This window comes from Dipodomys ordii, unplaced genomic scaffold, assembly GCF_000151885.1.
Source record: "Dipodomys ordii isolate 6190 unplaced genomic scaffold, Dord_2.0 Scaffold160, whole genome shotgun sequence".
Taxonomy (NCBI): domain Eukaryota; kingdom Metazoa; phylum Chordata; class Mammalia; order Rodentia; family Heteromyidae; genus Dipodomys; species Dipodomys ordii.
In genome coordinates, this window is record NW_012267376.1 from 2,936,122 (window position 1) to 2,960,617 (window position 24,496).

Sequence of the window (24,496 nt, forward strand, 5' to 3'; positions counted from 1 at the left end):
AGTACTGTAATGGGTTCAAAAGTGGCTGTAGCAATTAACCAAAATAATTAGTATTAAATTCTGAATAGAGAAACAGACAGGAAACAAGATCGTTCTACCAACTCAAATAACAACTCATTATCTTATAATTAAACTTTTTCAGTGAATAGAATATTAGATCTACCATTTAAGACATCCAATTATGATTTTTTTAAAAACTACTCAAGAAGAAAAATGTTTGATCAGAAAGGAATATGTTGTCAGGCATAACAGGAAGGGAGGAAGGGATGAAGGAAAGGAGGGAGGAAGAGAGAAGAAAAGAAGGAAGAGGGACAGAAGGAAGGAAGGAAGGAGGAAGAGAGGGAGGGAGGGAGGAAGGGAACAAAGAAGGGAAAAAAGGAGGAAGGGAGGAAGAGAAGGAGAGAAGACTATACCTAGAATGGAATTCTGCCTACCCACAGGCCTGGTTAACTATCTACTTCTGTTTGGGATATATTCTTTAGGTTGGTTGCTCTGATCATCCAAGACCTAAGGAAGGTACCATTTGGCACTGAGTCAAATACTTGATTATCCTTCTATCTTTCCTCTATATAGTGAATTTCCTGTATATCTAGAGTAGAGTTTGTTGAAAGGAGTAGGAAGATCCACTTCAGTTGGAAGCTTTGGTAGAATGGGCAGATCTTACGAGTTAGCATGCTATGGCAAGTGGCTACTTCAACCTCTACTTGCTCAATTTGCTCTTGCGTAACTCCCCAGTGCTCTACAGAAATACCTGCAGTGGAAGCCCCAGATAAATGAGTGAAGTGACTTGGTTGGCTTGGCCACCTGAGCTTCCTCTTCTAAGGATCGTTGACAGTAAAGTAGGAATATTCCTGAATCACAGCCAAAATAACAACGTAATTGTCCCCAATACTTTGTATTTCTGCCACTTTCCATATTTCTCTCTCCTAGATACAGGTACTTAAACGCTGCCAAATCCTTGACTTTAGATTCCCTAAACAATCTCTATGAAAATCAATCTCCCTCTGCTAAAATGCTTTGTCTACAGATGGAATGGTCTCATTTCAGGGTTCTTTCACCTCAGCTCAATTCCAATGGAGCCATGGGAAGAGTTTGTTCCAATAGAAAACTTGCTTGAACTGGACTTCCTGATCTCTCAGGGTTCAGCCATGAACATTCAATTCTTCTCTTTCCTTACATCTCCAAATTTGAGAATTTGTCCATTTAATAGGTAGTGATCCTATATGTTCCATCACAGAGCTTATCTTTTTTCTAGGGTTGGAGTATCTGTGTGTATCTTATTTGAGTCTAATACAATTAAAAACATTCGTGTTGATCACTCTTCTAGAAACATACAGATTGATGTCAATGGAAAAATCCATTAGCAAATATATTTTGAATGGATTGGCTATATTGAATAATTCAAGGAGTATCTATGGAAGCTACCATCTTATAATCTATCATCTTGCATTGTGTTAACTATGTAAGTTATTTGAATGAAGCTTTATAGGTTTATTCCTAATCCTTGACTCAAGAAATATAGAGTTCTCATGACTAGTGAGGAAGCATAAAATGTTTTAGAAGAAGAATATGGTTTAGAGAGTTTTCCAAAACCCACAAACATCCATTCTTCTTCAAGACAATCTACACAATAGGCAAAAATACTTAAAAAGTATTCTTCAAGATTCAATGTATAATATTCAACTTGAACACACTATAATATTGAACTTCAGTTGTTGGAGTAGACAAAATAAAAACTGTTGAAAATTTATTGATTTAAAAAAAAGCAGAGCCTTGGTCTCTGAAGCCTGTATACTTTCTCCTTAACAATATTTCCTTCCTCATTAAATAGCAACATCCCTGAGACTGTTGGAGGGCCAGACATGGGGGCAATTCTGACTTTCTGGAAGTACAGCCCGCTGTCTCATGGCCTTAGGGAGAAGAGCATTCAGCTTGGAAATTCTCTACATCTAGTCTGGTGACTTAAAAGGGAGATATCTGGTTTGAAAACCTCTAAGAAGCTTGTGTTGTTTGTGTGTGGTTGTGACACATCATTAGGGAAAACAATTTGAAAGAAGGGATTATTTATTTGGGCTCCTGGTTTCAGAAATGTCAGTCCTCATGGCACGGGAGGTATGGCAGAGGCAGGCGACTGATATCATGGTAGAGGAAACAAGAAATGAAGTATAGGAAGCAGCCATGGCAGGACAAAGTCCTGCGGTTATGGCCCCTGTGGCATGCTCCTCCCAGCAAAGTCAAAATCCTCCCTTTCACTTCTCTCCATAATGGCCAATATTATGAATCCATCAAAGAATGAATCCATTCAAGAGTTCAAAAGCCTTCATGACAACAATCATCTGTCAATAACCCATTACAGACCCACTCCCAAAGGTGCTTTGGTAGTTTCCTATACCCTTTTCGAATTCATTGGAGTTGACAAGATTAGCCACAACAATCCTCTTGTAGTACTGCTTATTCTGTTGTCAGACTCAACAATATATGCCAACTATCCTGGACTGAAAATGCATGGTGATAGATAAAATAGCTCTTCTTCCTCCTGCTCTTCCTCTTCTTCTTCCTCCTCCTCCTCTTCCTCCTCATCTTTGCTATTTGGGATATACTTAGATAATCTGAGCTAGAATTTGTAGGACGACTATGACTTCCTACTATTGAGGTACATTATACAAAAATTTAAATAAAATCCCTGGATGTCAAGATACCACAAGTGTTGGGATCCATTTGGAAGTCTCTCAGATTCTTCCTATGGTGCATCCCTTTTAGAGATAGGAACCAGTGTGGCTAGCAAACTAGGAGGCCATGAGGAAAGGTTTTCATGTAAAGGAGGTTTAACCTATAGCGCTATCAGCTTCATAAAGCACTGGTCTTGGCTAGGCTGGAGTTAGGACTCTGCTTGCCCCCAGCTTGTGTGTGCATGCTTCCTTGCAACACTGTGAGTTCGAGACTCAACTTGCAAGAAGGTCATCACCGTATGTGACCCCTGGACCTTGTACCTCCCAGACATGACCCAAGTCAGAACCTCCTTTCTTTATAAGTAGCATGTCTCAGGTATTCCATTCAAGTAATGGAAAAAAGATTAATACACCAACTATAGCTGAGAGGTTATTAAAATCATACATATATTATATATATAGTGAATTTTTTTCATCCATGAGAAAGAAAATTACTTCATTCATAGGAAATCGATTGGCCGGGGGGGGGGGGGGACTATGTTAAGTAAGTCAGGCTCAGAGAGACAAAGGACACGTCTTTTCTCTCATAGGTGCAAGTTAGATCTAAATTATAACAATACATGTAAACACATACAGGTTCATGTGTATATACACACAAACATATTAACTAAAGCATGACCTATGCAGGGGAGGATTCCAGTAGTGTAACGCCTTTAAACAACTAACTTACAGTGTAAGACACTGCAGACATAGAGCTGGAACTTGTGGTGTCAGGAAAGTCATGAAGCCAAGGAATGGGGAAGAATGGAGAGAGGGATGTTTGAGGAGCAGAGAAGAAATGGAGAGAGGAAAGGTGGACAAAAGCAGACACGACACTCAATGTACCTAAGTGAATGTGGAGCCAGGACTTGGGATGGAGGGGGAGGGTGGAGAAATGGGGGAGTGGGTGCCAGTGGCTAAGGCCTATAAGCTTAGCTACTCAGGAGGACTGTGGCAGTAAAGTCCGTGAGACTCTTATCTCCAATTAACCACCAAAAAAGTGGAAGTGGCACTGTGACTCCAAGAAATAGAGCGCTAGTCTTGAGCAAAAGAGCTCAGCGACAGCACCCAGGCCTTGAGTTCAAGCCCCATGACTGACAAGGTGGTGACATTGATCCAGATGCATTATACTCACAAACTGACATGTTATATTGAAATCTCTTTGTACAACTAATGATAATAAATAAATAGCACATTAGGTGTGAAAACATTTCAATAACAGATAACAGATATTCCATTTATTTTTTGATTATAAAGTATTTTTATTTGGTGCTGGTCCTGGGATTTGAACTCAGGGCCTGGGCAATGTCCTTGAGCTTTTTTGTTGAAGGCTAATGCTCTTCCACTTGAATCACAGCACCATTTCCAGGGTTTTGATGGATAACGAGATAAGAGGCTCATGGAGTTTACTGCTTGGGCTGGCTTTGAAGCATAATCCTTAGATCTGAACCTCCTAAGTAACCAGGATTTCAAGCATGAGCTACTGGTGCCCAGCTTGTTATTTGGTTTTGATAGCTTTATTAAAATTATAAGTTTTAACTAAAAATTGCAAAGATAGCTGTCGTATTTTAAGAGGAGAAGTTCTTATTTTCCCATCAGATATTATCCTTGTGGGAGGAAAAGCACACTTAGCTACGTGGTTTGAACAATTACATGTTAAAATAAATACACAGTATACCATCGGGAGTCATATGATTGCACCCACAACATAGCACACACACACATTTATTACTCAGATTACTTAAGTACTGTGCATATTGGATTCAAGGCAAATTATTCCTAAATGACAGAATAATTGCTGGAACTACATTGTATTTTCCAAATCTAAATATGAGATAGATATTGAAAATCTTGTGTTAATTTTTGCTCCAACAAAAACAATGTGAATAAAACTATAGTATCATGAAAATAAACACAATATATACAAGAGATTATAAGCCTCATTTTTTAGGCATGTAGCTGAGTTAATAATTCTGCTTTAAAACAAATAAAAATGTATTTCTGTTATAACCTTGGCATAGTTCTTAAAAGAGATTATTATTGGTGCTGAAATATCCATAAAGTTTGATGTTCCTTTAGAGAGGGCTCCTAAATCATTCCCAAGTCTTTGCTGAAGAGGCTCATTCTCTTATCCAACTTAAATTACCAAGTTATTTTGCCTCAACAAGAATAAGACACTATTCCTACATTTAAGTTAAGTCCTGTAGACGGAAAGAGATATATGTTCACGTTTGAACAATAGTTGAAAACACCACATGTGATGCAAGCAAATACATTTTGCCTAGTGATGTAAGGTGATAGAGGAAATACTGAGTATAAGAAATCCGGAAAGGGAAAGAGGTTGGCTTGGTATGGAGTTATGAGTCTTTCACAGGAAATGAAGACCTAAACTTTAAATCATGTTTAAATGTGTTTCAATTGTAAGAGATTACAATTGGCAAAATTTCTTGTATGAAAAAATAATCTAGGTAAGAGAGCAGTTAGGGGGCAGAAAGTCCAGGCAGGCCTCAGTAATTCACATGGCCCAGTGTGAGAGGGAGAGACATGGCTCTGTCCCAGGGCTGGGCTGGCAGAGTTGAAGGTACACCTTGGTGCTTGTATGAGTCTTAGAAATGTTTAAATAGCAAAGCTGTGGTGGGAGAGATGGAAATGGGTTGCTCTGTTATAGTACCTGGAGACAAACAGAAGAGGTGGGGTACCCACAGAGTGGTCCTCATCTTAGACTCCTGCCTATCACCATGACCGTCATGTTTGAAAGCATGTGAAGCACTGGGCTCTCCTCATGAGTAGGCCCCAGTGCCTGTGTACGGTCCTCTTATCTTTGGCTATGATGATCACTAGCAATGATCTACTCAAGGTGACTGAACAAGAATAGGAATACTCCACTGCCACACAGGTGAAGGGAGCCAGGTATTATTTCTCAACGAAAGAACAGTGTGAAGGTGGGGGATGTAGTTGAGTGGCAGAGCATTTTCACAGTGTTGAGAGAGACCCTGTGTTACATCCAAACACAAACTATAACTCAATCAGGGAACAGAATCACTTCAATCAGTACCCTTGAAAACGAGAGTATAAAATGTAAATAAACCCAAGTTAATGACTTGCAAAAATTCAACAAAACAAGCAAGATAAAATGAACAAGCAAAAAATAGTGCCAGTGTTGGAAAGCACCTAGCCTCATCAAAACCTTTCCCTTCCCCTCCCCTCCCCTCCCCTCCCTTCCTTTCCTTTCCTTTCCTTTCCTGGCAGTGGAGAACCATCGGATCCTTACTGAGCTCTCCACTAGGGTAAAAGCCTTCTGCACTTTTCAATCATTTCTAAGAAGTGGGTTCATTATTAGAATGGACCAACTGTAAAAGAAACGGGAACCTACCATGTGTTCCTGAATAAAATAGATTTCTTTCTTTTTGTTTACGGTAGGCAGGGCCTGGGAAGGGCCTGACTCCAAGGGCTGAGGGAAGGCATGCAGATTGAAGGAGAAGGACCATTCTGAGGGTGTCACAAGAGGCTTTCAACTGGAATTCCTGAAATCAGCTGACACTCTTCCTGTGCCCTCTGGCTGCCGGCTTGATCCTGTCCCCTTCATGATACAGGACCCAGCATGGGCAGAGTGGGCACTCTATTGGCTGATGATGCTGAATAAATGGAGCACAGGGTGGTTTCTAAGAAAGAAAGGCCATGGTAAGGACAGGGAATGAAAAGATCCCTCCTTGTGTTAAAAAAGAAAAGAAAGAAAAGGATTTTAAGAAGCCAGAACTGGTGGTGGCTGTGGAGAGAGACAAAAGCAGTAGCTTTAAGAATCATTTTGTCAGGATGCAAAGTACTTATTAGAGATGGAGACTAAAGGGGACAAATGGGTCAAAACTGACTCTAAAGCTTTGGATCCAGGCAAGAAGATTGAGCTTCTTTAGCAGACATCCAATAGGGTTTTTATTGCACAAAGCACTTTATTATTTACATATTAAAGGAATCTTGGGTTCCGTGGATAGAGTGCCAGCCAACAAGTAAAAGTGTCAGGTGAAGGAAAGAAAAAGAATCTTAACTCCCTTATAGTCAAGTTCATCCATTTTTTTTTACAAAATATATCAAAAAACCATTTGGGATAACACTTTGTTTATTAATATAGATTAACTATAGTGATACAGATTGTTTTTTAGCATAATACAGGTGTCACATATTTCTCTTGGACTAAAAGCTATAGATGGCAAGGTGAAATACAATAACAGAAGAACTGAAAGTTGTTGAATGTGTTATAATATTGTATATTTGTATTGTATTATTATTGTATTAATGGAAGTCCCCCCTCAATGAACTCAAACCCACTTAACAGATGAGGAAACTGAGAACCACAGAGGCCAGTGTTCTCCCCTCTATAAATGTTGAGGGCACTGACCGTGTGCCAGGCACTTCCTTGGTGCTGGGGATATAAAAGGTAAACAGAACACTGTACCTGTACTCAAGGGGATTTGAGCCAGGATGGCGGAGGGTAGCATTTAGGAAGCAAAAGTTGTCACATTGCATACTATGTGTTGTGAGACAAGCATGCTTGTGCTGCTAAGCATGATTCATTCAGGCTCAGAGAGGGGCATGAGCGAGCTGAGCTGGGAAGAGCAAGCGAAGTCAGATAGTCAGAGGTTGTGTCTCTATGAGGTGAGACACCCAGGGAAGCCAAAGCAAGAGCAAGCCTAGAGCATCTAATACTCAAAGGAGTTCTAGTCTTTGAGTTGGAATTGATACTCTCCCAACTCCAAGTTCAGTGCTATATTATATGACATTATCTGTCCACTGACAAGTATGGGAAAATCCAGCCCATCAGTCAGTTCTCTTGCATGGAGAATAGGAAGTACACATGGCTCATGCTTCACTATACAGATCTTAAGATTATCCATACACTCCTGCCTAAGACTTCTCCCTCCTTTTTAGAGAAATATTGCTTCACATGAGAACTTTTTATTTCCTTCTGAAATATTTATGTCCATGGGATCAGGCCATATTACTCTGAAATCAGTAAAGCATTTAAAGGTGTCACTTTGGAAACAGTGGGCCATAATGCAGACAGCTTTCTTTGTAGAGAACGAATAATAAAACGTATCAAAATCATTCTGTTTCCTTATTACCATCCATTCTTAATGTGCTCTGTACTCCCCTGAGCATACATCTATGCATAGAAGACACAGACCCACGTGTATTTTAGAAGGCCTTTAGTCCATTTAGCCTCCTTCTGTAAATGAAGCTGAGTAGCCAGCATCCAATCCAGGAGAAAACCCACATTAGTGCTGATCTGAAAAGTCTTGTTATTTATTTCCAGTGTAGATTCGGATCCATCCAAGTCTGTGTCCAGCTGGGGTCACTAGGGGCTGATGGTCCAGGCTGTCACTTATGCCTGGGCTGGCTTACCACAAACAGTCCTCACTCATCTTCTCCAGCCGGGCCATCTGGCATGTGCTCGGAGGGTCAAACACAGAGGGGTCCTTAATGCCCAGCTGCACATCGAAAAACCGTGTGGACAGCACCACACTGTAATTCCTGATGAACATTTCCTGGACGGGATAGCAATCCTTAGCTGTGTAAACGCCAATCCAAGTTTCATCTGGAGTGGGAGAAAGTTGGCTTTTTAATTGAGGAGACAGACAAAATAGCTGTGCCTTTTATTACTGTGTTCTCTCTCTCTCTCTCTTTCTCTCTCTCTCTCTCTCACACACACACACACTAAAATGCACCATGTTAACTACTTTTAAGCATCTGCTTTGGAGATAGAAAATGCATTCATCCTAATCTAGAACCACCACCATCAACCATTGTGAAAACCTTTCCATTTTCCCATGCTGAGAAATCTGTATCAATTAAGTGGTAACTTCCTATTATTCTTCCCCCCGAGTGCCTAACACCATCCTACTGTCCACCTCTATGTATCTGGGTACCTCATTTAAGTGGAATCCTCTCTCTGTGTCTCTGTGTGTCTGTCTGTGTGTCTGTGTGTCTGTCTGTGTGTCTGTCTGTGTGTCTGTCTGTGTGTCTGTCTGTCTCTCTCTCTCTCTCTCTGTCTCTTGCTGCCAATAATGAGGTTTGAACTCATGTCTGGGCAGTATTTCATAGCGTTTTCCCTCAAGGCCAGCACTCTACCACTTTAGCCACAGGTCCCCTTCATCTTTTTGATGGTTGATTGGAGATAAAAGTCTCATGAACTTCCTTGCCCAGGCTGGCTTGAAGCTCACAGTCCTCAGGTCTGTCTCCTGAATAGCTAGGATTACAGGCATGAGTTACTGCTACCTGACTAACTTCTTTCCCTTAATGTAATGTCAGTAAGGACTACCCACATTGTAGCATATGCCAGAATTTCTATTTTATGGCTGAATAAAATATGACTGAATAAATAGATCTCATTTTTGTTTACAAACTTATCTGAAAGTTAGAGCTGTGGATTTTTCTACCTTTTGACCATTGGCTATAATGTTGGTATGAACTCAGCTGTCCAAATACCTCTGAGTTCCTGACATCAATTTCGGAATTGGAATTGCTGAACCATATGACGATTCTGTTCAATTTCCTGAGAAAATGCCCCCAAGGTTTTCTGTGGCATGAATACCTGTGTGTCCAAAACCATCTCAGAACTAAGGAAGTAGCAGCCCATCAAAGCAGGCCACCTTGTGCTCAGAATAATGGAATCAAAGCAGTCACTGCCACTTTGGAAGGAAAAGATAGCATCTGACCCTGGTGTGAGCTGCAGAATAATGCCTTCAATGACACAGACTTCAGGGTGACCATGGAAGGCCCAAACTCTATTCTAGAAGAGCCAATGTGGCAGAAGGTGGAGGTCTTTTAAGTAAAATGCTTAGATGTGAATATCACATAGATATGAAAATTCATGAGGGACTTCCATTGGTTTTAAGCCATTAGTTTGGGTTTATCCATTTCCCTAGCCGCTACCTTCCTTAAGGGGTTTAAGCCTTTTGTTTCAATCATGCATCTGGAGATAAAATGCTCCCACATTCCAGGGCTTACAGGATCTGGCCGACTTCCTGTCAGACCACTCCTGGACTGTGATCTGCTCCTGAGGGCCCCCGATGGAGTACTCGTCTTCAAAGGTAGAGTTCTGAGGAATGTCCAGAGGATCCCAGGGCTCTGTCAGGGGGATCTTTGAGCACTGCTTGGTGACCTGTTCAATCTGGAACATCACTCCTTCCTCATAGAGCAGAATATATTCAAATAATCTGAAAGAGAGAAGTAAAGAAAATAGCTTAGGACTTTTACATCTCTCACCAGCATAAAACACAAAGGATTCTGGGTATAAATTGGCTTTACAACAGAAAACAAATCATTTTGCTTGTTAAAGCAATTGTCTACTTACTTAGAAACACTAAGACACACCAAAGAACCAGGAGGGGAAATAATTACGATTCAGAGGCCAGAACTGAATATTCACTGGAAAAATTCTCATCAGTGACCTGTCCCATGCCAGACCTGCACTGAGGAGACAAACATGGAGACAACGTGGCCTTGGTTTGGCAGCTGGGTTCTGACCTCTCACTCAACCAGGGGTAAAGGAAGATTTGTCCTTGGCTTATTTGAGCAAGCTCTTCTTGCAGCACAAGCCAAAGAATTGCAGGGGTATCTTGAGTGAGGAATGAACTCTGGGCCTCAGGCTATTGCTCAATTTTTCCACTCACAGCTGTCACTCTACCACTTAAGCTACACCATCACTTGTAACTTTATTTTGCCAGTTAACTGGAAATAAGTGTTTTGAGGAAGTAATTGGAAATAAAGAGTTTTGAGGAATTGTCTGTGTAGGCTGCTTCAAACCTGGACTATCAGATTTCAGTCTTCTCAGTAGCTAAGATTATAAGCATGAGCCACTGGCACCTAGCATGACCTCAGTTTACACACACACACACACACACATACACACACACACACACACACACACACACACACACACACACAAAAGATAGGAAATGGTGTGCAAGGGTAAAACAAAAACAAACAAATGGAATACAGACTTTTCATATGGAAGTGAATAAACAAAAATAAATGTGTGTTTTGTGAGATATTGTTCAAAATATTTTATATTTATATACATATATATATACATATTCCACATAAAACTGTTAGCTCACCCTGTCACCAATGGGTCATACCTCTGTCATCCTAGCTACTCAGGAAGCTGAGATCTGAGGATGGTGGTTCAAAGTCAGCTGGGGCAGGAAAGTCTATGAGACCCATCTTCAATTAACCAATAAAAACCAAGAAGTAGAGCTGTGGCTCAAGTGGTAGAGTACAAGACTTCAGAAATAAAAAAGCTCAGAGACCATGCCTAGGCCCTGAGTTCAAGCCCCAGGAGAACACACCAACACACACACACACACACACACACACACACACACACACACACACAAACATGTTAGCTGTTTGAGTAACTTTGAAGTTGGATTGCCCTTGTCTTCCCAGTCTGTAAGTCCCTGAAGCACTCCCTGGAGGTCCGTATACTGAATTCCAACTTGTAGAGCACAGTGCACCCAGATATGGGCGTCTCTGTCCACTCAGGGATAGACAGGGATAGGGATAGGATACAAATCCTATCCGAAATGCTTCTAATAATAATCAGTCCATCCACAGAACACCTCCACAGTGCACCGTTAGGGATGTACAGTTGCCTTCATTGGTTTTCTCTTCACTGTTAGTATCACTTCACTGTTAGTACTGCTTCCTCCAGTCCTACATACCTCAGCCTGAAAGTCTTTCCTGCTAATTTTCTGATAGTCCAGGTGTGTGCTTCTCAAAGCGTGATGGCTGTCCCCTGTGGGACAGGCAGTTATGTGCACCAGGGAACTGGGGTTCCTTTGAGAGACCACTGTTTTCACCTCTTATATCCACAGGCTAGCAGAAAACCACCCCACAGCCACTGTGGTTATGGCAGACCTTGCCATTCCCAGGAATGGCCCGGCAGTGGACATGTGACCCTGCATGCACAATGAGAGCAGTCCTCTGGATATGTGGAACTGTGACCATGAGTCAGCTTCAGTAGATAACTGGACATGTCAAACGTAAATTCAGAGGCCATAGGTTGTTCTTTTCCACCACATAAACTGACTAACAGTGAATCCTACAAGCTGAAACTCCAGCAGCTGTCCATTCCCTGGTACATTCATTTTCTGCATTCACTGATGCTCTGTAACTTTCCAGATCTGAAAGCATTTTTTTAATGTCACCATCAATAGTGAAGTTATGTTGATAGTACATAAAGTAAAACTTAAAATGATCGTTTTACAGGAAAGGACACAGAACTTATCATTCATCCAGTGTGACTAGTATTGTTTACAAATTTTAGGAAGGGAACCTTTAATGAATGCTGTATTGGCTCCAGTGCTCATGTGAACATTTCAATCACTACAGTATTAATAGAACCCTGGGCCTGAAGCTCAGTAGGGAAGGACAGAAGGTCAAATGCACAGATCAGCCCAGATGGACAAGAGGCATCATGGGTAACAAACCAGTCTCACAGGAACTGGACATTTTCTTTTTTTGTTTTGTTTTGTTTGTTTTTTTAGGTCCAGTCATGGGGCCTGAACTTTGGGCCTGGGCATTGTCCCTCAGCTCTTCAGCTCAAGGCTAGCGCTCTACCACTTGAGCCACAGCACCACTTCCAGCTTTTTTCTGTTTGTTTATGTGGTGCTGAGGAATCGAACCCAGGGCCTCAGGCCTGCAAGGCAAGCGATCTACCACTGAGCCACCTTCCCAGCCCGAACTGGACATTTTCCAGGCAGGATCCAAGTCTGGTTCTAACAAGGAATACAGAAAATTGCACTTCTGGTATACAACCAAATAAGGCAAGGTGCTAGAATGGGCATGGAGGATAAACAGACAGACAGGTCAACACCAACAAGCAAAATTCACGTCTTTGTTGGCCAGACACCAGACAGCACAGACCCTAAAAGGAAAGGGTGAGAGTTCCCACAAAGGCAGAGACTGACAGGAGGCTTCAGCATAAACAAGGTCACAGCTGGCCAGGCTGCCCTTGGGTTCAAGATGGAGATCTCCAAGGCAAGAGGCCCCAGCCTGTCTCCCTTCTCATCAGATGGGACAAAAGCTTATCGATTTTCTTAACAAAACCCTCATTATCAATTTCAGTTTTTGAAAATCCATTTTCTGTAACATTATGCTACACCATACTTATGGCTTCTAAAAAAACTGAAAATCTGTACAAGTTTTATTTCTTTTGAAAATAGGTTTACAGCTCTCATAAAAATGACCCATGTTCAAAGCATAGAAATTTGAATAATACGGAAAGGAAAAGGAAGAAGTAAAAGTTGTCCAGAAATTCCAACTTACAGAAATACTCAACTTTGTGCATGTATCTACATATATATATATATATATATATATATATATATACATATATATATTTCTAGATAATCTTTATGGAACACTGGCTCTTAATGTTAAAATTTCAAATTGTAAAGGTATCAGCTTGATGATTTTCTTATTTTTGGAACCAGGCTTAAACTCTAAGCCTTGAGTTCTGGCTTATCTTTCTTATTTACAGCTGTGTGTGAAATACTGGCAGATTTTTCCTCATAGGACTGTGTTATTTTGCACTCTTACCAGAAATATATGTGAATGTTTGTTTTCTTTATAGTCCTGCCAACAGAGAATGCTGTTAAATTTGCCTTTGAGCCCATCTGATAAGCAGGATGTGGAAATTGACTCTCAAGGGCAATACGGTTTTTTGTTAATCCCATTGCACGTTTTTTTCCTTGAGAGAGAGACAGAGAGACAGAGGCAGAGAGAGAGAGAGAGAGACAGAGACAGAGACAGAGACGGAGACAAAGACTGACTTGATTGTGTGCTTAAAAATCTGGTCAAATTTAATGGTTGTTGTTTTCTTCTTTTCCAGGGCTTTAACAGAAATTGGGGATTTTAAATCTTTGCATGTGAAATTTACAGTGAACTTATTTTGCACGCCAAAAAACCTAATCACAAACTTTTCGGCATTTTTAAGATTTAAATGTATACATTATTACAAATGCAATTAGTATCATTATCTTTACTCATCTCTCTAAAAACAATCTGCCCATTTTTTGTGATACTTTGTATACTTCAAGAATATTTTTTAAAATTTTTCTATACAAGTTTTACCCATTTCCTTTGAGTTTATTCCTAAAGAGTTTATCTTTTCTTGAGGGTGATAGTTTAATTCGAATATTTTCTTCCACTGAAACTTCTAGCAGGAAGTTTGTATATTTGGAAGCTATTGATTGTTCATGTTAATTTTATATACAGTCACCTTATGGAATTCTTATTACCTGAGTTGTTTTTATTTTGGGGTCTTTGGGTGTTTTAAGTTAACAGACTCTATAGTGCTAACAATGTTGGGTTTTATTTATCTTTCTTGGTTCTCATGTCTCTATTTTATCTGATTTTATTGGCCAATAAATTCATTTCACTATCAATGTGTTCAAACTCTTGAGTTCAAATCCCAATGCTGTCAAACATTTAAAATGTACTACAATCAGTTAGGCAATCGTGGCTCATACCTATCTACCTACTCAGGAGGCTGAAATCTGAGGATTATAGCTTGGGCAGGAAAGTCCATGAGACTTTTATCTATAATTAACCACCAAAAAGCCAGAAATGGAGCTGTGTTTCGGTTGGTAGAGCACTAGCCTTAGGCAAAACAGCTCAGGGACATTGCCTAGGCCTGAGTTCAAGCCCCAGGACCAACACACCAACACACACACACACACACACACAATTACAATCCACTCTATTAAGCAAAGAAGAGGAAACTTTTCTATCTCATTTCTTACTTGAGAATAAGGTTTACAACCTGAAAAAAGTATTGTCAGAAAGTTTAGGTCAAGGAACCAAGGTGCTTTATTCACTCTTAGTGAGATGTCTGATTATAATTATAAGCTATTTCTCATATGTATTAATGATTTGAAATTTATGCTCTTACAGCATTATTATGAAGATACCCTAAGATAAGTGAATTGCTACACAAATGCAAAATTATCTTGTTACAACAGGAAACTTGTCACTTAGCTTCTATATAGAAGACCTGTTACACTGTGAAACAGGGAGGTTAAGTTATAGAAGGGGACAGAATGCTGGTAAAAAGACTTATTGAGTGCTCTAGTACAAACCTTCATAAAGATTTAGCATTTCTGCCTCTTGCTAAGTATTTCAGATTGCTTGTTTTCTTCATCTATCTTACAGCAAGAAGTAGAATTGATTCTGGCCTTGGAAATATAAAGGAAAGTCTGCAGGGAAGGGAATCCTCTTTCACCAAGGAAAATGAAAACTCATGTCCGTTTCTGCTTCGGTTATTTCCTGTCCTTGAACGTAGTAGGGTAAAGACACGACACTTGGGTTGGGGTCAGTCCTTTCAAAACTACAAGCAACAAGTCAACATGCTATCTGGAAACACAGGGACAACATGTGAAGAACAGCAGAAGAAATGGATGAAGAAACTGTGGTTCTTGATGAGCATGTTGAATCAAACCTAGGAGTGTGTATCGCCAGAATTCTAAAATAAACAATAAGCATCTTATGATTTAACATGTTAGATTTTATTTCATCTGTAGCTGTAAGCATCCTTAATGAAATAAATAAACACCCCTGTGTTCAGGCATGATAGATTTGATTCCTTAGGCTCTTACGAGCCTTCCCTTCCAGAATGTGCAGGAACCAAGTACTTGGCTACCATTAACAATATCAGTCATTGGAGCTTGCCCTCAGTATGGGTGAACCCAATCAGTTACAGTCAAGAAGTATTGTTTCTCTGTCTTAAATTGGGAACGTTGGGCTGAAAAAGGTCTAAGGTAAAGTTTACAGACTAATAAATTCAGCTGCTGACAGGTTATTTTTTAATAGATGAAAAAATGCAAGGCCTGGGTCATAAATGCTCAATAATGTGTCCTGGACTAGACCCAAGTTGGGTCTCATACCAGATTTATTTTAATTCTCTAACAACATGCCCTGTGTTCACTGGGGAAAGGATGATTCCCCCCATCCGTGTAGGAATGTTTGGCTATCTACGGAATATTATATTACAGAAAAGGGAGTGGACAGATATTAGGTTGTGATTACTAAAGGACTTTGGATTTTATGGAAGATATTGGTCAAAGTCTGGATCTGTTTAATAGACAATATAATAGGTTAGTAATGCATGTTGGCCTTCTGACTCCAGTCCACAGATCTGGAGGAGGAAAATCTGAGCTACAAACACTTGCCATTCTGTCATACATCAGCTTTTGAGTTACACCCTCTAGTAATTATGAGCCAGAAAAAGAAAAACACTTGCCCCAAGTGCCCTGTTAGACACAATGTCATTGTACACATCAATGCCAATCACATACAGCAGGGGAAAGTTAAATTGCTTAAGGATACAGTCCAGGGAAAAGGAAAATCTTTCTGAGTTTTACCCTGAGAGACGACCTTCTGTGACCACCCCACACACTGCACTCAGTCACGTCTCACTCTTGTGTCCTCAGGATGTATCATGGCAGGCAGTTTTACACATACTGTTAACTGAGACGGGATGTAGTGCAAGATCTATAATATATGCAGCATGGAAATATCTTCAGATACCAGAAGATGTTAACAAGAAACATATTAGATGTTAAGGACTTTAAACATATGAGGTGGTCATGGAAGGAGATACAGTAAAGCTTGTGAGTGGGTTGTGCAGTTTTTCGGGGGGGAAAAACATTCTAAGCAGAATAAAAGAGAACTACAAGTTCCAGTTAAATTAGCAGGCTGAATCTGTAAGCTGGCTAGAAAGCCCAGGAGATTAAGGTGAAGGATGGGTGGTGGGAAGAAGATCCTATAGGCCCTTCAGGTCTTCTAAGACATCTTTGTTCAGAGTATGGACACTGACTCTAAAATTGATGGGAAAGCATTCTTGAACTGAATGTGGTGAACAGATCAGGGACATGATACATCTATAAACACAATAGCTTAGTCTAGTAGGATACTAGACAAAAAGGAGCCAGGACAGAGGTGCCAGGGCCAATAGGAGGCTATGACAAAAATCCAGGCAACAGAGGACGAAGGTACGATGAGAAAAGTAGGGGAGTTATGTTTAGAATCTGGGTATCCATCAAAATCATAATCAATCAGATTTGCTTTTGAAGCACTTGTGGCAGGTGGAGAGAAAGATAAATTAAGAATCATTCTAAGGATTTTATGCAGAACAACTGCTATCACATAAAGAAACTAAAGAAGGAGGAAGTTTAGCTTGGTTTGGTTGGTTTGGGTTTGGGCTGGCTGTTTTGTTTATTTGCAGGGGAACTTTATCTTGGACATGCAGAGCTTGAAATGATGGTTGGAGTCCCAAGGAATCAATCAACTAAGAATCTGGGCCTATAGTATAGAGTTCACAGGAGATCTGTGGAGCTAGATATGAAGGAATTCTCCACAGAGAGGGGTTCATTTAAAACCAGGACCTAGATGGGATCACCAAGAAAGTGAGTTTAGACAAACAGTAAAGGAAGGAAAGCTAGGACTTTCCATCATGACTAGTCCAGAGGAGGAAGAATCAAGAAGACTGGGAGAGGAAAGAAGGCAAGGGAGAAAAGGCAGAAGAGTGTTGTATTAAAAGTCAAGTGGATGGAGTTCACATCCAACAGTAAAATGAGGACTGATAAAGACGAACTGGTTAGTTATGGGGCATTTATTGCTCTTGCTCAAACGATCCTCAGTGGAGCTGTGATGAAAGTCTGAGTGGAGGGAATTCAACACAATCTGCGAGAATAGAAATTGGAATCAATATCAGAGCTGCTTTAAACAGAGGGGAATAAAGAGGTTTCTGCTCATGGCCTTCTAGAGAAATTGTATTTTTTTAAGATGAGTAAAATAAAATAAATTATAAAGGGGGGAAATAAAAGACATTTACGAGAATTAGGGAATACAAAACTATCATATTTTTTTTCCAGGAAAAACAAACCACTAATTGGTGGAATATATTCAGATCTTTGGGCATTTTGCCCTTGACCATCTTCTTTAAGGTCAGAATCAGGAAGAATCAGCTCAGGGTTACTGGATAGAAGAAAAACTGTTTCCAGCTTTTTCCAGTATGGCAGCCACCTCTAGCTCTCTGGCTTCCATTTGTAAGTCACTCTTATCTTCTAACAGGATTATGGATTTATCTTCTTGGCACCTCTTTTTCCTCCGTGCCTTTCCCACTTCTTCCTTCCCATCCTGATACCCTGGGTTTATAGACTCTGGAAATTGGATCCCATAAAGAACACTTCTTTGAGATAAAATCTCTTTCTTGGAGAAAAACTCAGTGTTTCAAATCAACACAGTTTATTCTTTGAGCATCAAGAGGCCACGAGCACTCTGACTTCCTGAGCTAATAAAAGAAAACATTAGCTCCAGCCATCTAAATATCAGAGATCAAGAGAGGAGAGGAGAGGCCAAGGGAGGAGTCATTCCTCTGAAATCCTCAAAGGCATGACTGCTTAAAATGAAAGCCCAATCCTTGCAAAACAGGGCCCATGATCAAATAAAATCTGTTGCACACTTTATACTAATCTATACTAATACCTCCCCCAGACACACAGACACTGTCTGAGGACTTGCAGTGATGATACACTGAGAAATCCAAGAGAAAACAAGCCTACAAAAAAATGCAACCTGACCTCACTCTTCCTCTGGTTGAACAACTTAGACAAAAGCCATTAGCGAGGGCCAAACAAGACAGATTTCTACAGGGACTGGCCTCTCATACAGCTCTCAAGTGGGGTGAGGAGTGCGTTTAGATGGGAAGAAACTATCCTAACAGCATGTAATCAGTCCACTGCTGCCACTGCACATGGGAGCCTATTTTTTTTGTCATTGTATGGGAAAGGAGTTACAAAAATAAAAGAGAGCCCTCATGCCAGTGGATGATGCCTGGCAGATTGAGATCTGAAGATTGTGGCTCTAACCATCTTGAACAGAAAAGTCTGAAAGATTCTTGTCTCCAATTAACTACCGAAAAGCCAGAAGTGGAGAGATGGCTCAAGTGATAGCGGACCAACCTTGAGGAAAAAAGCCAAGGGAAAGCTCCCAGGACCAAGTACCAGTACAAAAATAAATAAATAAAATAAAATAAGACATATCTAAAAAAAAAAAAAAAAAGCCTGGATGGTGACTGACCAAATCCGTGACATCAGACTAAACACCAAGAACAAACAGAATCAGGTAAGATATTTGAGTTCATATGGAAATAAATGAGTAAATTGAAAGTTTAATGAGGAATGGGATAGGTATAAAGCTTAAAAGTATCTCCCAAGAAAAATATTTATTAATGACAAAGGAAAATGATGTCTCCTCACAGTGAAAAGTCAAACAAGTGATTAGGGTGAACACTGGGATGAAATAAACGTATCATATCACATCTGAGATATTTCTGCTAATGGTAAATAACTCAAAGTTAATGATGAGGAAACCTAAGACCAACCCAACTGGGGAGACTGAGGACAAAATCACAGGCCCAGCATCTTAAAAAAAATTCCAAAGTGAAAAAAGAGCCTTCAGAGCAGTTCCAGATAGAAAGAGATTGGAGCTGGTCACTGTAATCGCTAGGGTTGCATGCCTGTAATCCTAGCTACTCAGGAGGCTGAGATCTGAGGATCTGTTTGAAGCCAGGAAAGTCCATGAGACTCTTATCTCCAGTTGACCACAAAAAGCCAGAACTGGAGCTGTGGTTCATGTGGCAGAGCACTAGCTTTAAGCACATAAACTCAAGGATAGTGACCAGGACTTGTGTTCAAGCCCCAGGACCAGAGGAAGGAAGGAAGGAAGGAAGGAAGGAAGGAAGGAAGGAAGGAAGGAAGGAAGGAAGGAAGGAAGGAAGGAAGGAAGGACTGGACACATACCATGTACTTATAGTCTTGAACTTAAACTGTTCTCTTTTGTTATAAAGAGACACAAAAAACAATGGGCAAAACTAGGAATGAGGGGCTGGGAAGGTTGCTCAGTGGTAGAGCGCTTGCCTTGCATGCATGAGGCCCTGGGTTCCATTCCTCAGCACCACAAAGCAAAAAGAAAAAAGCCGGAAGTGGCGCTGTGGCTCAAGTGGTAGAACGCTAGCCTTGAGCTGAAAAGCTGAGAGACAGCGCCCAGACCCAGAGTTCAGGCCCCACGACCGGACCCAAAAAAAACCAAAAAAAAAACCCAAAAAACTAGGAACGAATCAGTGTTCACTTCCTGACTTTAAAGGGTGCATTGAATTTACACAGGAAAATAAACATCGAGGCATTTGAGGATGGTCTATCAGGCAGTCAATTCACACTCAAGTAATTCAGGGATTTTCTTCAAAAAGTTCTCGGTACTGGGCTGGGAAGGTGGCTCAGTGGTAGAGTGCTTGCCTTGCATGCATGAGGCTCTGCGTTTGATTCCTTAGCACTACAGAAGCAGAAAAAAAAAAAGCGAGAAGTGGCGCTGTGGCTCAAGTGGTAGAGTGCTAGCCTTGAGCTGAAAAGCTGAGGGATGGTGCCAAGGCCTAGAGTTCAGGGCCCACAACTGACCAAAAAAAAAAAAATTCTTTATACTCTAATTGGGATTTTTCTATTAAGTGAGAGCTAGATAGCTTCCAAAATAAAATTAAATTCTGTGATTGGAAAGGAAGCCTTTTCTTCATTCTTAAACACTGAAGATTGTTAAAGTTGCCTAGGGTGATGAAGCCCCAGAAAACTGACCTTCCACAGCAGACACACGGGCAAACGCCCCTCTAAGCAATCCTATTCAATTCTTAGTATGGAGATGGCTGGAAGGAAAGGACAGTCCTGCGAACTTAGGGCCACACATTGAAAAATAACTCCTATGTACAGGCTTACAAGAAAAAGAAAAGGAAGGAAAAAATTGTGAATTTATTGACACAAAGGGACAACTTGAGAATCATTTTAAAATTGGTGCATTATGGCAGAAACCAGCTTGAGAGGTTAGAAGCACAATTGCTACCTTCATGAAATCAGTTAATTCTCTCTACCTAGCTTTTAAGAAATGATCTGGGTCAGGCATGGGTGCCTTACAGTTGTAATCCTAGCTACTCAAGAGGCTGAGAGCTGTGGATTCTGGTTCAAAGCCAGCCTAGGCAGAAAAGTCTATAAGATACTTATCTCCAACTAACTACCAAAAAGTCAGAAGTAAAGGTGTGGCTCGAGTGGTAGAGCGCTGGCCTTGAGCAAAAAGGCTCAGGGACAGCCTGGGGCTCTCCTTTAGCTTTTTCCCTCAAAGCTTACCCTTGAACTGAGTTCAAGCCCCAGTACCATCCCCCTCACAAAAAAATAACCTGGAAACTAGGAGGGCATGTGTTACTACAATTAAATTAAAAGATGGGAAGCACGGAGGCTCTGAGTTAAGGACCACTAAAGAGCACTACTAGAGGCCCTGGTCAGCATCCCTGCTCTCTCTGATGCAGGCAGTTGGTTCTGTGTAAGAGTTACGTCTATTGATCAGGCAACAAAACAGAAACAGACTTGAATTGATCAGAATGAAAGCCCACTGCCACTCCCTTTATAACATATTTTTCATCATTTTCAGAATCTAGTAGAACATGCTAAGACTGAATAGGTCTTAACTGAATGGATTGCTCTGATCATTCCCCCTCTGCGTTTTCATTTAATAATGCCTCTGTACAACACCACACCCACAGATATACCAAGCCCAACACTGAAGCCACCATGTTGGAACAGCAGTAATTTATCTGTGGCTTTGTGGCCTTCACTCAACATCGACATTGCTTTTCCCATAAAGTTCACCATATGGCCCGAGATAGTAAATAATTGCCTCCAGCCTTCCAAACATAATTCTTGTGTATTTGATCAAGGAGTTGAGAAAAACAGTTGGGCTAGGAAAAGAAAATGGTATCAATTACTAATATCCCCCATTCCCCATTCAGGCTTATCTTCAGCTTACAAAGTTGTTTAATCTTTTCCATCATCTCAGGAAAAAGAGAGCCTGGAAAATCCTGGTCATACCACAGTAACTATCAGTGGGTTTTTCCATAGCTTCCTGGATGCGAAATGAAAATCTTAAGAAGTCGATCCAATTCTAAAACTCACTTCTCAACTTACTAATAAATACAAAGAGACAACCCGATAATATTTTCTCCAAATAACATCTGGTTGCTTGGCCACACTGCTGATACCTGAAAATATTTTTGAGTCAGTTCCAAGAAGTTTAAAAGATATTTATACACTAAACATTCTTTTCATCATCTGACTTAGAGCCAGTGATGGAACTGTGAAACAGAATCTTGCCAAGAACTTGGATAAGAAGAAAAAAAAATCTCCTTCAAAACGTACAACTGTGAGACCAACATTGAATGTATGGGTGAAGAAAAGTGGGGAGTTACAAAAGCTTCTGGCCATCAAGATTTGACCAAGACCCCACTAAGGTATTAATGCATCTAAATACCCCAAAAGGAGTTCGCAGGGAGAAATGACAAGAAAGCTATATAGTGAAAATATAGGCATTGCTTCATCATTACCTGACAACCATTAAACATGGCTCTGGGCTAGCCTGTCTTATTCATGATAGAAAACTCAACATTATGTTTAAACGCCTAGCATAATCACCAAATACTTGTTTAATGTATTTGTTTTCTTTTTTTTGAGCCAGTTTTGGAGCTTGAACTATCACTTGAGCTATAGCTCCTCTTCTGGCTTTTTGTTGGTTAACTGGAGATAGAGTCATGGATTTTCCTGCCACACCACTGGCTTTGCATGGTGATCCTCAGATCTCAGCTTCTGGAGTAGCTGAGATTACAGGCTTGAGTCATGAGGGCTTCACTTCTCCAACTCTTTACTTGGGACCTTTTGATTATAAACTGGCTGCCCAACTAGTTTTGAATACAAGGAGAGAACAACTTAGTCTTGTGGATTTGAAAATGCTGTTTCCTATGCCAGGTATAAAACTCATAGAAATGTACCACATAGAGCTGAAGCTTCACATGTCGTGTCTGCTCCCGAAGGAAGAGTGCTTCTGTGATTGCTGGATCAAGTTCAGAGCCCACCAGGCTGGCAGAGACTCTCTGGAGCACAGAACACCCACCACGATGGTGCTGCTGCTGATGGCGATAGACCTTGCACTGAGCATCTTCTCTACGTGATCCGAAGGGGAGCTATGTACTGACCTATGTCATCTAAGAAATGAGTTATCATAAAGATTCCCATTTTGTAAAAGAGGAAGCAGTGTCAGAGAATTGTATTAACTTGCACAAAGACTCCATTTGGAATCTGGATTCAAATCTAAGCTTACCTGGCTTTACAGTAGAATTTCTTATATCATAACAGAAAATACTATCTGAGGGGGAGTGGAATGAAGTTTCATCTTTCTCCCATCATTCTGTATGCTTTTAATTATCACAGGATTATGTATAATAGATTATTTATAGTAGCCAATACAGTGTGTGATAGAAACAGTTGTACATAGACTGTATTGTTTAGGAAATAGTGATAAGAAAAAATGTCCACGTGTTCAATACAGGCAAAAGCTTTTTTGAAATATATTCCTGTGGTGGGTTGACTCATTAAAAGAAGAGTCCAGGGGTGTGGAGTGCCCTCTGTGTTTCATAATGTCTTGTCTTGAACTCTGAATAAATCAAAAGGTTCTGTCCATTCCCCATCTTCCCCAAGATGACTACCACACCCACCAATGCTTTCAGATGAAGTGGTGTTCTCTAGCTCTGATGTGCTGTAGAAACAATGGAGCCTTCATCATGGATCTTACTGTCCACTGAAGCTTAGCACACCACCAAGGATTCAGTGTCATAACCAGCGGCCAGCATGACCCTGAGAGAAACCCACAGGAAAAGCTGGAGGGCTGGGGGAGAGAGACAGGTGGGGATCCCAAATTAGAAATCAGATCTTAAGCCAAAAGCAAAAAGTGCTGCCCCAGGCAAAAAAAGGGCAGCCTCTGTCATCTTTCAAAGTGGAAAGGTGAATGACCTGAGATAATGATGTGTATGTATGCACAGACTATGAAATATTGTGCAGCGTTACAAATAGAGACCCAATTTTAAAACATGTACGAACATGGAAGAGGCGAGATTGAATAAAAAAGGGGATAGATCATAGTACAGGCTGTGTAAAAACTAGCTGGGCAAAACGAAGGGTATAAGATAAAAATTTTAGTGGTAACAGGTTGTGAGTTTGTGGGTGTCATTTTTTTATTGTCATATTCCATTAAAATATATATTATATGATACACGATATACAACATATATCGATCTAATACATAGTGTATGTGAATCTATATTAATATAGAATCTAATAAAAGTACATAATTATGTATTATATAATAAATTTAAAAATCTATCGTATTCTACATAATATATACTATATATTGCTTTAAAAATATGCTCTCCTAGTGTGACTCACGGAAGACAAGCCCTAGGCTTCTGAAGGCCCCAGAGCCATGAACCTGACTCGGCAACTTACAGACTTAGAGGTGAGCATGGACTGGGGTGCCAGGTGGCTCTCTGGCAGGTTCTCCTCTTCACTTGGCCCTGCGACCTGCAGGCTGCCCTGGGTGGGCCCGCGCCCAGGCCCTGCGGCCCCCCCGCGAGGCTCTGGCTGCAGAAGCCTCTTGCGGGGTGGGCAGGGCGGATCCCGGGGCGCAAGGCCGGTCCCAGCGCCCCTCCCGCCGCCGCCTACCTCTTGCAGGGGATCAGCGCCTTCCGCTCGTCCAGCACCCGCACGCGCCGCCCCGGCCCGTCGTAGGCCAGCAGGGCGCGGCTGTTGCGCCCGCTCCGCTGCTCGTACACCACCTGGCGCCCCTCCCACTGCTGCGGGGCCTGG

General features: G+C 40.9%; 1 protein-coding gene across 1 annotated transcript in view; it reads right to left on the reverse strand.

The window, feature by feature from the left end:
- Positions 1 to 6,804: 6,804 nt before the first annotated feature.
- Positions 6,805 to 24,496, reverse strand: part of Epdr1 (ependymin related 1) — a 20,050-nt gene continuing 2,358 nt past the window's right edge. The window contains exons 3-5 of the mRNA XM_013032945.1: positions 24,353 to 24,492; positions 9,711 to 9,919; positions 6,805 to 8,298 (exon numbers count right to left, since the gene is read on the reverse strand). Of these exons, the coding sequence (XP_012888399.1) occupies positions 8,102 to 8,298; positions 9,711 to 9,919; positions 24,353 to 24,492 (546 nt within the window). The 3' untranslated portion in view covers positions 6,805 to 8,101. The remainder of the gene's footprint in view (positions 8,299 to 9,710; positions 9,920 to 24,352; positions 24,493 to 24,496) is intronic.